Consider the following 15478-nt stretch of genomic DNA (forward strand, 5'->3'; position numbering starts at 1 on the left):
TTGCTGCACCCTCATTCATATTTACATATTAACACAGTTTTCTCTTATCTGCAGTGAGAAAATATTGAGGAAATGAAGCTCATGTTAGCAAATCTTTTACTTGTACTCTTCCTCAATTCTTCATTCTCTAAGTTCATACACAGGTAGCCAAGCACAAATGTGTGTAAAAAACACACCCTACACAGCCAGGGGAGGGTTAAATGTTGGCATGAACCAAAGGTAAATTAATCACCTGAAAAAAACTGGCTAGTGTGCATTTCTATAGGGATCCAGGAACAAGGTGATAAATCCTGTCCTTACAACAAAGCGATACACATGCACAAACGCATGCACACAGAGTTACTGGAAGCTATTACATTCCTCTGCTTCATGCTATGGTAACAACTTTACTTGTGGACGTATTTCACTACACTTGACCAAAAAAAATAAATAAAAAAAGTTAGTGTTTGCCAATCACCAGAGGATAACAAATACAATTCTTTAAAGACACAACACATCCATACAAAAAGGCCACAGACTTCTCTTTGGTATGAAAATTGGGAAGTCAACTGCAAACAAACTCCTGTAATTTAAGCAAAAAAAGAGTCTGACACAACAATGAGTGGGTTAAAGAGCAGCTATTTCTCCCCCACACACATCACATCTCTAATAACCTTTAGACAGGTACTACTTTTTCTTAACAGTAGAATTATTTGTTTGCTCAGTTCATTGACTTCATGCAGTATTGTTTTGTTTTTAAGAGTTTTTAGTCTGAAGTTGAACCATATATTCTGTGAAACATTAGGAAAAGTAAAAAAAAAAAACAACAAAAAACCCATTTGTATGAGTCGTATTATTTCCATGCTAACAAAGGAGACTGGTCCTGTAGCGCACTGTAAGTGAGCCTCTCAGTTCCTGACACGTATCGATTCAAGCGGACATCAGATCAATTATGTATACAGGCCTGCCAAGTTGTACTCTTGTCATCTGCCATAAACAAACCCAGTATTACCACAAAAGGGGGTGAAATACAGTGAAACTATAAGCACAGTGTGTGTCAAACAATGGCAAAGGACCAGTAAACAGAATAACAGTAACAATCAGCACAGACCAACAGAGAGTAGAGCCTCCATATTATCTCTTATTTATTATCACCAATGCAATTAGATCATCCAAATAAGTTCATACTTTGTAAGAAATACAGAAATATCTGAACATTCTTTACAGACAGTAAGACTTGAGTACACATTCTGGCCTGTGTAAGCATTAACGCCAATAAAGGCAGGTTGGCAATATAGTTTGTGAGAAACTCGTCCGCTGAAATTAACTTATAGACGAAACACCATCGTGAACATTTCCAAATTTGACCCAGAGTGTAATATTTTGATCCACTACCTACTCATTCCAAAGACAGAACTCAGACAAAACTAAATCAGCAGCACATCACTCTTACCTGATATGATCCAAGCAATACTAAGTGATGAGCAGGAGAATCTTGGAAGGAATAGTGCATGTATAGGTAGCACGAATGTGACCTAAGACAAAAAAAAAAAACCCACGTCTGATAGAGAAGTGCAAAAACACGAAGCTCTACAGCAGAAAAGGAAGTGGGTTGGATGGCCCGGCAAACACTCAGTGAGCAACAATAGGATTGTATTTCACATAGTGTGAATATTTTGAAAGCACCTTTCCAATGGCACAATGAAATGATGTGTGCTACCATTAACTCCATCAACACAAACAATATAAAAGAGACAGTTTTAAAAAAATATGGACATTTGTAATTGACACTAAATGCAATTTAAGATTAGAAACACACATGCAACCTGCAACCACACTCACATAGAAGGCAAACACAGCACTAGTTGTAAACTAATCAGACTATCACTTGCACAAAATGTTTTAAATCTAAACAAATCCATTATTGACAATATAATGACGAGGGGTGAGTATTGGCAAGGATGTTGCAATACAACGGGGGCTTTGACTTTAGCAATAACTAAGGTTCATTGTGCGGGCGGGGTGTATGTTGGCGGGGGGCCTTGTGGTTGGGGGTTGGGGTCGGTGGCAGGGTGCGCTGGGTCCTCGGCTCCTTGGGGCTTTCTCTGATGTGTATATGGGGGGCATTGGCCGCCTCTCGGCTTGGGATCTTGGGGGCGTCTGGAGGGTTGCTCGGCCGTGGGGTGGTGGCATGGTGCCACCTAGGTGTAACACTGCCCTCTCTTTTTATATTCTCCCTTTAATAAAGTATTTCTTACCCTTCCTTAGGGAGGGCTGGTGATGGTTACAATTATGCAATAAAATACATTCATTTATTTAATTGCAAACAACAAAACGTGCATTGCTGTGTTAAAAAGATTGCAGTTGACCTTTGACAGCATGTGCAGACAAGGTAAAAAAAAAACAAAAACAAAACCAAACACTGTCATCATAAAATAAAGTGCAACAACTTTCTTTTCACTGAAACTACTGTGTAGAAGTCTCAAAGAAACCATTACAACATAATGATGGCATTGGAACCACTGTAAGTGAGAACATTAAGGATAAATACAATTTTCAAGGGCATGTAGGTCAAAATGCCCAGTAGTTAGGCGACTCTGCTGAAAAATGACAATGTCTCCAGCAGTAGAAAACACACGTCCATGAAAATGTGAAAAATACAATAAGAAAAATATTGATTAAATATCAGAATAAAAAAATTAAATCAATAATAATAATAATAAAAAAAATCTATTTAAAATCACCTTTCTGTGACTGTAAATTTCCTTTGATGACAGTGAAATGAAAAGGGCCTACTATGAATCAATATTTTACCAAGTGGAGAGCAATAATGTTGCATTTATAATAAAATGAAAGGTTGTATCAACAAACCGTCTCCGACATCCACAGGGATGTTTGTCACTATAAAGCTGCCTTTTCGCTGTACTCTAAAACTGCAGCAAAACACTGCCACCAAGAGGAAAAAACAGAATAGTACAAATGAATTTGTTAACACCACGTCAATGGTTTCTTTCTAAACTACCGAAGTCCTTAAATTTCTTGAAGAAAAGAAAAGGGGCGCGTGATCAATATGTGCGTGCTTCAACTTTGACCTTTACACATCAATATCTTGTTGAAAACAGGACACAGAACATAAATCAAATACGATCAAACCTGCTTAAATAGATTGATAAACCTTACAGCGTTAAAACAACTAAAAATCTAAAATAACATGATGTAAACTCAGATTACGTGAAGAAAAAAAAGAAATAAAGGGTGAGTATAGAACAAAGTGAGAGAGCGCCATCATGTGGATATGCAACAGTAGTTCAGGTAGTTTTGAAAGCAACCTTATGGGATTAGTTCAAAACAAACACAAACTTGAAACTCCATAATAGAATAATATTATATTGGCATTAAAACCGATCTGACAATATAGATAGCAAAGGTTCACACAGTGCATCAAAAATACACTGTAATACCCTGCATTCTTGTTAGAGTTAGAAATGACACTTATTTCATCTGGTGAACCAGTTTCCCCCAGGAACTAATCAGCACCTCCTCCTCCTCCATGCTTCTTCTGATATATGAGAGAGCCAATCAAAGACACAGTTCAATTACCCACCACACATAGAGTCTCAGGGGGCTCAATAGATGTACACATGGTTGCAACACAAAGTCATCTATAGGAAAGCTACAAAACTATTGCTAAAAATGCTGGTTGGCGTAAGTGACGACAGTGTAGACATAAAAAGTAAATGACAGATATTAAATATACACTAAAGCAGTGGTTCCTAGATCTTTTTCATCAGGCGTACCCCCTTTGTAGTATGGTAAAATAACTTGTAGCCCCTCTTCATATCATAAGTATACTTATGATATGAGTAAGTAAGTATACTTATCATATACGCTCTCCTAAATTTCATATACTTTTTTATTTGTGGAACAGCGAGTTCTCCTAAACCCCTACTTGTGTCTCAAACATTGGTTCCCTAAGGTTTAATCTACAAATTCAAAACAATAAATGTAATTTGAAATGGAATTGTTTTTTTGTTTTTTTTAAATAACATGCAACTTTTATGCAATTACTTCAACAGTAAGCAAATAGATAATTATTGTCTCCTATTGTCAGATGTGTGATAAAGAAAAAGGCCTCTGCAGCATGAAATAATCCTTTTAAAAAAAATTACAAGACAATTTAGTATTTTATCAAGCAATAGTTTAATTGTTAAGTTTGTGGTGAATTTGTTTGAAAAAAAAAAAAAAAAAAAAAAAAACTAAAAAAGGTCCATATTTCCCATTTATTTTTAAATTAATTGTAAAATCTTTCCAAGTACCCACTGCAATGTGCTCCTGTACGCCTAAGGGTACACATACCCCTGTTTGGGAAGCACTGAATAAGCAAGGAAGTCAAGCCTATTTCAGTTAAAGCTGCTAACCCTGACATTTATTTTAACTAAATAAAATCATAAATCAATAAATCAAACATTGATTATTCCCAAAAGAAATCAAAAGGTCAAAATTGCTGCTGGAATGTTTGTTTTGGTCTCCACAAACACTCCATTTGTTGACATTTTTGCGCATTGCATTGTGGGATGTGGAGTCACAGAGACGGGTGCAGAGAAGTGTTTTCACTTCATTCTGTTATCACGCTAAATACCAGGAACAAACTGCAACAAAAATGGTGTCAAGCGAATCACTGTACTTATTGTCTGGTGAAAACAACAAGAAATCATGGTGAGAATGAAGTATCTGAAACAAAACACATGTATAACATTTAGGTTGGACAGGCTTTGCTCATAAAATGTTTTGTCCACATATGTAGTTTTGTTTTTTGGGGCTATATGTATTTGTCAAACAATGCAGCCCCTCGAGCAAATATGAGTAATATACGTTATTTCCGTTGACTAATGACTCAAATGTGCTCTCTTCAATTTTTTCAAACACTCTCGGGCCGGAATGGACGCTGTGGCAGGCCGATTTCGGCCCGCAGGTCTCATATTGAGGTTTTTTAATTCCACTCATGGTCTCACCTGTTCATTGTGTCCAAGCCTGAAATAAATAAATCTGTCCACGATAAGGCAACATATATAAATTATAATCGGAATGATTCATCAGACGTGGGCCTCAGTAGCATCACGGGGGCGCGAGTTGTTCCGCGCGTGGGTGTCACTAATTTAACACGTGTGTCTCACACGTTTATTTCCTTCTCATTTATTGGCCGATGCTCACGAGAGCGGAAGTTACTCGTTGTGTTGAGGACACGAGGAACAAACACAGATGACCTACAATAAACTTTTGGAAAAACCCAAGTGAAATACTTTTTTTTTTCTTTACTAAACAATGAACTGCACTAAACAGTAAAAACAACAACGACTTTTCGACCATTTATAAACACAAACAATAATAGTGTATTTTATATATTAGACTTTTTTTTTTTTTTTTTTTAACATTTTTTAAATGTATTTTTTTGTCCATTTTCTTAAAATAATGTGTATTTAATTATTTATTTTTTTTTTCAAAAGATTAAGTCTCTATTGGTGTTTCTTGATTTTTTAATAGCACGGCAACTACACATGAAAGCTTGTTGGCATTAGTTTTAAATCAACATTTTAAGCCACAATTCAAACGTAAAACCTTGTGGTGATAACACATTTAGAGTGTCAAGTGTCGAAATGCAATAAAAGGAGAAGTAAAATTAGTTATTTCCTTTGTTGAAGAAAAAAAAAAAAAAAAGAAAGAAAGAAACACTTGAGGAGGGTACCAAATAATTCAAATGTATGATTTCCCCATTGAATGTATGATTAAAAGCTATGTTTTAACTCTTACAACAAACAACATTGGTGTCAGTGATGGTGAGTTTAGCATTCTTTTTGTATAGCAGTTAAAAATTTGGCTAAATGCAAATGTGAAGTGTCTTTCTTTCAATTAGAAGATGCCATTGTGTCACAGCCTCCTAGAGAAAGACACTTAACTTCAAGTTGCTGAAAAGAATATTTGCAAATGACCATATTAATGATCTCATTGACGATGAGGAGATACCACAGTTGAATGAATTTGTTAGACAAATTGTAAAAATGGACAGGATTTAAAATGAAATTGTATGATTGGACTAAACTACAGACATGTACTTTCCATCTACTCACTTAAGATTTATTCATTAATTCTCTGACTTTTTCAGCTCAAGATCCAAAACAAGTTGCTGCAAACATACATACAGTATATTAGGCAACAATATACCTTCATCAATTACTTATGAAACCCACAACAAACCATAACTTGGAGTTTTGATTTGAACTGAGCCAAAACACTTCTTTAATGTGCCAAATTATAGTTATATTTTTCTTTACCCCCTTTGAGTCCTTACACCACAGTTCAGGAAACACTAGATTTAGTAAAGATGGAAGTGGTCGATGACATTATCTGGTAGAAAATAATGTTTGTATTGATGTTGTCAAATATTTGTTCCTTTCGTTGCTCAGGGTGATTAAAGCCAACAATTTATTCTCTTCATACCGCAGACCAAACCCGTTTACTCCAAAAAAGGAAGAATGTTTGCTTCCTCATTGCTCAGTTCAAGGGGCTGTCATATGCATTAAGAAAACAAGTGAGCCAGAAAGAGAGGGAGAGAGCAGCGCGTGCTGTGGATGTTTTCTTTACTCTGAATCACTTAACGTTTTCCTGTTTCAATGATGGGACTTGTTAGTAGAGGACGATCACTCTGGAAATATGTTCTGATTTTTCTTTCTCTACAAATCTGGGGTAAGAACACATCATACTTATGTTTGCAGGTAAAATGTTACGGTTTTCTATTTTTGCTTTACATCCCAGGCTTTAGATTGCTCTAATATAAATGTCTGTTGTGGTCAATTTGGAATGTAATTTAAATAGTTTTGTTTTAGCTTATTTTGGGAAGGGGCTTTGTTGTTCGTTCTTCTTTACTGAATGCTGCAATCCTAAGCAGGACACAGTGTGGTTGTCACCACATGCAGTAATAACAAGGGAAGTTTTTTTGAAACACTGGCCTGTTGCTTCATCTCAAACATAATATGTAATTCATGTGATTCTCCCTGTGTTGATATATTTTTCTCCATTGTCAAGGAAGTCTTTCAGCATCTACTTCCACATCCTCTCCTCCACCCCCAAAGCTGGACATCTACTTGAATTTAGAGGATGATGTAATTTTAGTCTGCAGAGCCCCCGAGGGTCACTATGGACTTGTGTTCACACTGTATCAGGAAAGAGAAGAGGTAATAATTAATAGATGTATATGTTTTCTGAATGGCTTTGGAGTACAGTTTTGCTTTAATATGCTTTTTTTTTTCCATGTGTTTGTTTTTCATTGAGGTTGATTCACAGTCCCTCCACTCAGAAGAAGCAGAGGTGCAGTTCACTGTCAGAAAAAGGGAATCCAAATCAGACCGACGTGATCTTTTCTGCTGCCTGTACAAGAACCGGGATGGTGTTTACAGTGGCTTCAGTACATATTTGGAATTGACCCATCAAACTGGTTGGCACATGATTATTGTTTGCCAGGATGAATGTTTGTGTCTGGTAATGTGCTTACAACTGTTGTTGTCTGATTAAACGTGCGCTACTTCCATATTTCAAAACTGACTTCAAAACTTAATTCAAACAGTAAGTTGAAGCATTACATGTTGTTCAATACAGAAGAAAAGGACCCAGTAGTGGTTTCATTACTAAACAAACACTCCCATCCGCTCCTCTCGCTTACACTGCTGCATGCAGGTGCTCTTTGTGGTTTTCTGTTGTCCTTTATTGTGTATAGTTGTAGTTACATCCTGCATTTAATATAGAAACCACACGCCCTCACAAAACCATCAAACACACTGTGAAACGGTTTCTCCTGCTGGTGGTTAGGGAGGGAAGCCTCACTGGTAGAGTTTGATCTCAACCTAAAATTGAGTCATGTTGATGTTGGACCAACAGTTGATTCACATTAAATTAAAAAAACTGTTCTTTCACTGTCTTTTATTTTGAAGCTAATTGACTATCTTACACACTGAAACTGTATTTTACAGCAAGATAAGCTTTGAAAGAGACCTAAGCATCACCTTTAAGGTTAGGGTTAGGTAGGTTACAGTTAGGGTTAAGGTTAGGGTTAGGTAGGTTACAGTTAGGGTTAGGTAGGTTACAGTTAGGGTTAAGGTTAGGGTTAGGTAGGTTACAGTTAGGGTTACGGAGGTTACAGTTAGGGTTAAGGTTAGGGTTAGGTAGGTTACAGTTAGGGTTACGGAGGTTACAGTTAGAGTTAGGTAGGTTACGGTTAGGGTTAAGGTTAGGGTTAGGGTTAGGTAGGGGTCTTTTACGGTTAGGGTTAAGGTTAGGGTTAAGGTTAGGGTTAGGTAGGTTACAGTTAGGGTTACGGAGGTTACAGTTAGGGTTAGGTAGGTTACGGTTAGGTTGGGGTGTTAAAAGCTAACCCCCCAACTAAAAACATCCCGTTTTTCATTTTGTAAGGGTTAGGGTTAGGGTTAGGTAGGTTAGAGTTAGGGAGGTTACGGTTAGGGTTACGTAGGTTACGGTTAGGGTTAAGGTTAGGGTTACGTAGGTTACGGTTAGGGAGGTTACGGTTAGGGTTAAGGTTAGGGTTACGTAGGTTACGTTTAGGGTTAAGGTTAGGGTAGGTTACAGTTAGGGCAACAAAGGGTTAGGGTAACAAACTACTCTTAATGACTGCCTTAATAATGACAGCGTAATGTCAGCTTTTGTGTATTAAACTTTAGGTAAAGTGTTTCCTATTATTCCTCAGAAAACCAGGAACATAGACGATTTTAATGTTGATTTTACAAGGATAGGAAAAATCAGACCTTAGAAATGCAACATGTCCACTTCCACAAATGAGCAGTGTTTTTTAAAAAGTGAAACACCATAACAGTGTTTCACTTGAGTTGTCACATTAATTTGGGTTGAGTATCCCCCCCTTTTTCTTACTCTGCAGATCCTGCCCCGACGCTGACATCTTACCCTCCTCCATTACTGTCTGTGGAACCGTCTACTGGCCTTGTTAAGCGTGGAGCCACGCTGTCCTTCAGCTGCACTGTCCCTGCTCACGCACTGCAGTCACAGTCTGACTCCAATCAGCCAGTGACATTCCTTCTGCTGAGGTCTGTGGAGCTTACTGTCGGAGCATCTACTGTCCCACCTCCTGCTAGTCTGGTTTCAAACTCGCAGCCGGGAATCTTCACTGTAAGTCCTGTGAGAGGAGAAGAGGAGGGCGAGTACTCCTGCGTCTACCAGATCTCCAAAAGAAAAAGATTAGTCAACTCAACAGTCAGTAATGTGGTCAAAGTCACTGTTACAGGTAGGCCTATTAGAAGAACTTAATATAGCACTAATCTGCTTCAGATCTGTCATACTGAATATACTTTAGGACAGTGGTGGACTGGGACAAAAATGAAGCCGTTGCATTTTCTGTCCAGACCAGCCCACTACATTATCAGTGGACACCACATAGAAGTCGTTATTAGGACAATAATGCTCAACATGTGGCTTTTTATGTCTTAATTTTAATCATCATTCCCCCAGAAAACCTTAAAAGTGGAAACTTTTTAACCAATTTTGACCTTTTTCCTTTGGCCATTTTGCAACTTCCTTTGTCCTTTTTCAAAAAGACACTTTTTTCAGACTTTAGATACCTTTTGCCAATAAATACCCATTTCCCCTATTTTTTGTCAATTTTTACAAGTTCTTTATGACACTTATCCAATTTTTGTCCTTTATTTACTTTTTTGGGCCACTTTTTATCCAAATAAGCTAACTTTTGCCCAATAAATACCACTTGTTTCCCTCTTACACTACATATTGCCTCTTTTTGTACCACATTTTTGCCATTTTTCACTATTGTTTGCCACATTTTACTCATTAAAGCTACTCTTTGGCATTACATTCCACCTGGTTCCTCTTTGTTTGCCAATGTTTTGGCCAGTCTTGACCGACTTTTGGTTGATTTTAGTCATTTCACACTGTTTTCTTGCCGCGTTTTTGCCACTTTTGGACCATTTTTCACCACCTGTTACCATGTCTGCCTCTACTCGCTCGTCACAAAAAAAACAAAAACTTAGGGGACCGGTGTCATTATTATGAGCACGCGCACCACCGGAAAATGAATTTTTGCTCGTTCCGCTGTGATTTTTGCTATTTCCACCGTGCTGAGATTGAAAATTAAATTTCAAACCTAATGTTCAAAGCTAATGTTATTTTCCAAGTGCTGAATGGCTCCTTTTCTTGGGGAAAAATAGCAACAGGAATAGTTTATTCTCCAAAAAAACATGATTATAATAAAACTCAATACGAAAAGGAATATTTTTTTTTCCTCAAATAAACATGATTATAATATACATTGCAATAAATAACAGTTAACCTAATGTAACTTTACCATAATAAGCTGTTGTATTCATATAAATCTGATCATGAAAATCATATTTTTTTTTATCATTGGTTGATTTTTTTATTGATGGTCGACTGATGTGATGTTTTAAGCATTTTTTAAAATCAGTACAGCAATCTCTGTGCATGGCTAATCCAGCACGGTTACATCTCAGTATGTAGCAGTCACATACTGAGATTGTAAGAGAACCTCAGAAACAGAAATTCATGCATTACTAATCATTGTACCACTTTCCCTATATGTTTTTTTTCTACCAGATGGCCTTCCTCTGCCCACCCTTGTTCTCCAGCAGCAGACAGATGTGCTGTATTTGCTCTGCAAAGGATCTGCAGCATATCCCGGTGCTCTGTTCTCTCTCTTCCTGATGCATGACGATGTACCCATTGTTACACAGCGTAGCAAAGTGATTGAGCATCAAGCTACCTTTGCCATTCCTGTTCAGGATACACCACAGGCCCTGTACCAGTGCCAGTACAGTGTCCAACTAGGCGGGAAATGGAGCTACTCGGAACGAAGCCATTATTTGGCTATTAACAGAGGTTTTAAGCAGCTATCTAATTGTTGTTTTAAAAGATTTGAGTTACTTTGTTTATTTAAAAAATGTAATCCTGTTAATATTTCTTTCAGGTTCAGAAATCCCCACAACAACATCACAAGGTACGAGTCAATTGAGATCATTTTCAGTTGAATCGCATTTACATTGTAACATATACTGTAGTTATCATGTTGGAAAAAACAACAACAATTTTCTTTTGAAATGACATGCTTTAATCAGAAGTAAAAGAATGAGCTTAAAGATTGTTAAATGGGAAGAAAATAGTTGAAGGAACATTTCCATATTCAGTACTTGTTGGCTGACGTCACACATTGCTCCACTTTGGGGTCAAATGATTTTGATTTTATGACACATCAAAAACCACAGCCACAACTCATGATTATTTTATTCTTATAGCCTTCTTAAGCATATTAGGTATGTATGTATGACTCAGCATTGATGGGGCCGAATACGGAGCAGTTTGATCTCAAGTGGGCCACATCTTTTATGTGGGAAAACAAGTAATTTCAACATTGTTGTGCCCTAGTTTGCACTTCTACGTATATATAAAATACAAAATATGCAAGAAACGGACAATATCCAAGCAATAAGTGACTGATATCAGTCCCAACAGGATAGTCACTTTAAATTTCCTTGATTTTGTGACAAGTTTCTTTTCAATTAAGGAAAATTGAAAGATTTTGTAAGTTTAAGATTAAAAATGATGGCCATCATGCGATATAAGCACCGAGAAAACTTGGAGCCCCTGGAAATATTGTTGAGTTTTATTCACACAACGATTCATGTTTTTTCTGTCATCTTTACTTTCTCCTGCGGACCCGATTGGATGCTCCAAAGGGCCAGATTTGGCCACCAGGTCATGAGTTTGACACGTGTGCCCTAGTGGCTCATTGGGAACAGAATATTTCATCTAATGTCAGAAACGTCAATGTCCATAGATTCATAGAGAATAAAAGAAGAGACCAAGGAGAAATTACAGTCAAACAGAAAGAGTGACACAAATTTAATATCATGGTATGAGAGCAAAGGAAATCCTGAAAACTACAGCCGAATAAGCAGAGACAGTGGCTCAGTATAAGTGAGTCAGCCCTGACTTTAATCTCAATGGAAATGAAAGTTACACAGAGCACATTAAAACCTGCAGGACATGGAGAGCACGTCCAGTAACAAAAATAATGAATAGAAAACCCTCCAGGAAACAATCCTCACACTGGGTTTGTATAATGAGAGTAAAATTGGATATTTAGGAAATGCAGACCATGTCGCTTCAAATCTCTAAATTCAGTGTCATTGTTTGTACTTTTTCTCGCGTTTTCTAAAAGCACTCGGGCTCAGACGAGTGGAAACAGTGTCTGGATCTCACCATGACTCAAAAGCATCCAATGTTCTCACCTATTGATTTTGTGTCTGATGATAAATGTTACGTCTACAGATGTGTCTGGTGTTGACTGGCCTCTGGTGCTCGGCTCTTTCTCTGCTGCAGTGTTGTTCATCTCCTCATTGGCTCTTATAGTAGTCATAGCTCACAGAAAAGGTAGCTCTCACTTTCTCTGGTTTACACTTTTGCAGTCAGACTTTGACACCGCGGAACTGACTTTTTACTCCTTTCTCTCTGTGTGTGTGTGTGTGTGTGTGTGTCATTTTCTTTCTTCAAGTCAAAGCAGCATCGCAAGAAAAGAAAAACAGGTATTGTCCTCTCAGAGTATTTCAGAAAAGCTCAAAAATAATTTCTCAATACAATAAATTTGAACTGTTTTTATGCAACAGAGTACTCAAGTTGACATATGCGGTCACACTTTATTTGAAGTATTATTCATAAGGCTGTCATTACGCTGTCATTAGCATGAATAAGGTATCATGAAGGCAGTCATTAAGTGTTGTCCTCTAAATTATGACAGCTTTGGAGCTATGTTGGCATTTTTGGGGTTAGGTGGAGGGATCTAGTAGGGTTAGGGTTATCTTTCACAATGAAACTGTATATTACAGTAGGATAAGCTTTGAAAGAGACCTAAGCATCACCTTTAAGGTTAGGGGTTAGCTAGGTTATGGTTAAGGTTAGGGTTAGGGTTAAGGTTAGGGTTAGGGTTAGGGTTAGGGTAAGGGCAACAAAGGGTTAGAGTAATGGACAACACTTATGACAGCCTTCATAACTACTTCTTCATGCTTATGACTAAATGAATATATGATATGACATACATTTGTTGATATTTGTTATGCATTTTTAAAAATAGTGTCTCTTCTGCTATGTTTCAGGGAGCAGGCTCAATTCTGGACCCACGTTCACTCTAAAGACCACGTTGTTGGTAATTTTAATTCCTTAAATGGACATTTCCTCTTAATTTACTGCAGTGAATGTCCGCTTTGTGTTGCATTCATGTTCTTACACAGAGACCATTTCCTGCGTGGGTATTTCCCCTGATCTCAGTTGTCTGATATTGTTTGTTGGTTGTTTGTGCTTTAGATCTTACACTCAGTCGTACAAGTGTCACCTCTCAGGTAACTATTGATCTATTACCTCATTTATCATCTAATATTGATCTATTGCCCTGAGGTGTAAAGAGTACTGATATATCCTATACTCAAGTATAAGTGCTGTTACTTGATTGAAGCAAGTCATACATAAAATACTAAAGTACAAGTAAAAAGTACCATAGCTCAAATAAATAGTACTCAAAGTGAAAGTTACTAGTTATTTTCACGCCCCAAAAGGTTGTTTTTGGTAACAAATCTTGCCACGGTTCCCTTGCATACAGTAAAAATCTTATGTATAAACTTAAAAAAGAAGAGAAAAAATCTTTCACAATTGGAACTGAATTTATTTCCCACAAAGGCATCTGTATAACATAAAAGGTTTGTCAAAATGTACAATTGTTTTTAAAATAAAATAACACCAATAAATTCAAATAAAAAAATAAAAAAAATATCAGGCTCTAAGTATAGATACATTTATTAACTATAACACTGAGAAAATAACCTCCATTTAATGCATTATGTTTAATCTGATTGGTCGGCTATGATGTGATGCATTTGATTGTTGTCTGGTTATTTCATTGTTTGTAGGTTCACAATGTCTGTTGATCATTTTAAAACAAAAAAAAAATAATTTACTCAGTAACAGTTGGGTGTGGAAATGTAACTAATTACTTTACTTCTTTTAAAACATACTTAAGTACAGGTAAAATGACTGATTTGGAATTATACTCAAAAAAGTACAATTACCCATAATAGCAACTCAATTACAGTAACGTGGGTATCAATTATCTAAATATTTCGCTGTTAAAATCCTTCTGCTTATCACTCTTCAAGCTTGATATAAATGTGTCTTCATAGACTTGCTTTTTGTCATAATTTTAGCTTTAGTTTTAATAAAGGCTCTCAACATGTAAGTGGGGATTTCAAAGTGGTCGTTTGAGCATGTTTTTAGACTACTATTACCTATGTTATGGTGCTTTATCTCCTTGAAAACCGACTGAGCAGCCGATGTGCATTTGTCATTATGACAAACAAAGATATATAATTAGCCATGAAGCAAAGGTAGGATATGGCCTATGCCACAGGAAGTTTGATCAGGCTCAGATCTCTAATATTTGTGTGTTTGTTTACCTACAGGAATGGAGCAGAGAGAACCACGAGTCAGCGTCCAGATCCCCTCTGTGGAGCTCCCTGTCCACATTCACCAGTCCCATTCACTAGAGATGTCTGCCCCCTCTGTGTAGATACTTTATGGGACTTTATCAGTGTAGCATCAGTTGGAGACACACAGCAGGACAGGAAGGAGTATTTCCTCCGCTCAGTTCCTATTCTCGCTTAGCAGTAATGCAACCGGGCAGGATGGGATGCTTGTTTGATCTCACACACTCACAAATACAAAATATATGAATAAAGAAATATTTTTATTTAACTTTTTAAATGGTTGTTTTACAAATTATTTGCCTTTTTCCTTAACATTTAGGAACTATCATAGCTTTACTATGTAATATTTAGCCGTACCACCCAATTCTGTCGTTTAAAAGCTCTTATTCTAGTGTCAAAAGTGTCTTAGTGAAATTTTCTCAGTGTCGAATTACAATATTAGTCCACAAGTATTAATTCAGATTTCCCATATCAATTCACTTCACAAGGTCCCAATTCTATATGCGATTCAATTCGACTTTCAATCCGGTTAAGGATATTTCAGTCACATTACCAACTTTACTTGAATATGGAAGAGATTCTGAGATATCTAATGCTGTAATAATAGAAAGTAACTCTAACTTGGTGCAGTATTAATATGTATGATTAGTCAATAGCCTTGCATTCTACATGAGAGAAAAGGCACGTTAAATGAGGATATATATATATATATATATATATATGTATATATATATCGGGTCATTTTAAAGATAAATCAATCAGAATCGATCAATAGATTTTCTTTTAACCCAGACCAATCCATAAGATGTAGTGCATTTACCGACCATTTACATGTCCCAATCTCCACAGCTTTTTAACCTTGAAATATCAGTGCACACGCAAACCTTTTAGTGTATGTATTATATAAAAAAGAAGATGGG

General features: G+C 36.8%; 1 protein-coding gene across 2 annotated transcripts; it reads left to right on the forward strand.

Moving 5' to 3' along the window:
• Positions 1 to 6484: 6484 nt before the first annotated feature.
• On the forward strand, positions 6485 to 14830 carry LOC114468365 (uncharacterized). Of its 2 annotated transcripts, none has more exons than XM_028455225.1 (11): positions 6485 to 6720; positions 7060 to 7208; positions 7306 to 7468; positions 8921 to 9283; positions 10627 to 10908; positions 10997 to 11026; positions 12358 to 12459; positions 12581 to 12611; positions 13179 to 13228; positions 13387 to 13421; positions 14535 to 14830. In XM_028455225.1, the coding sequence occupies exons 1-11, from the start codon at positions 6648 to 6650 to the stop codon at positions 14616 to 14618; spliced, it is 1362 nt and encodes a 453-aa protein (XP_028311026.1). In that variant the 5' UTR covers positions 6485 to 6647; the 3' UTR covers positions 14619 to 14830. The 2 variants fall into 2 exon arrangements, with proteins under 2 accessions (XP_028311026.1, XP_028311033.1); XM_028455232.1 differs by having other exon boundaries at positions 7318 to 7468.
• Positions 14831 to 15478: the final 648 nt, after the last annotated feature.

Source organism: Gouania willdenowi, chromosome 1 (genome assembly GCF_900634775.1).
Source record: "Gouania willdenowi chromosome 1, fGouWil2.1, whole genome shotgun sequence".
Lineage (NCBI taxonomy): Eukaryota > Metazoa > Chordata > Actinopteri > Blenniiformes > Gobiesocidae > Gouania > Gouania willdenowi.

Bases quoted from the DNA above. Each gene is read 5' to 3' on its own strand.
- LOC114468365 (XM_028455225.1), top strand. From the start codon at position 6,648: ATGATGGGACTTGTTAGTAGAGGACGATCACTCTGGAAATATGTTCTG. The intron at 7,209-7,305 runs GTAATAATTAAT...TTTTTCATTGAG, and splicing joins TGTATCAGGAAAGAGAAGAG to GTTGATTCACAGTCCCTCCA. The intron at 12,612-13,178 runs GTATTGTCCTCT...GCTATGTTTCAG, and splicing joins TCGCAAGAAAAGAAAAACAG to GGAGCAGGCTCAATTCTGGA.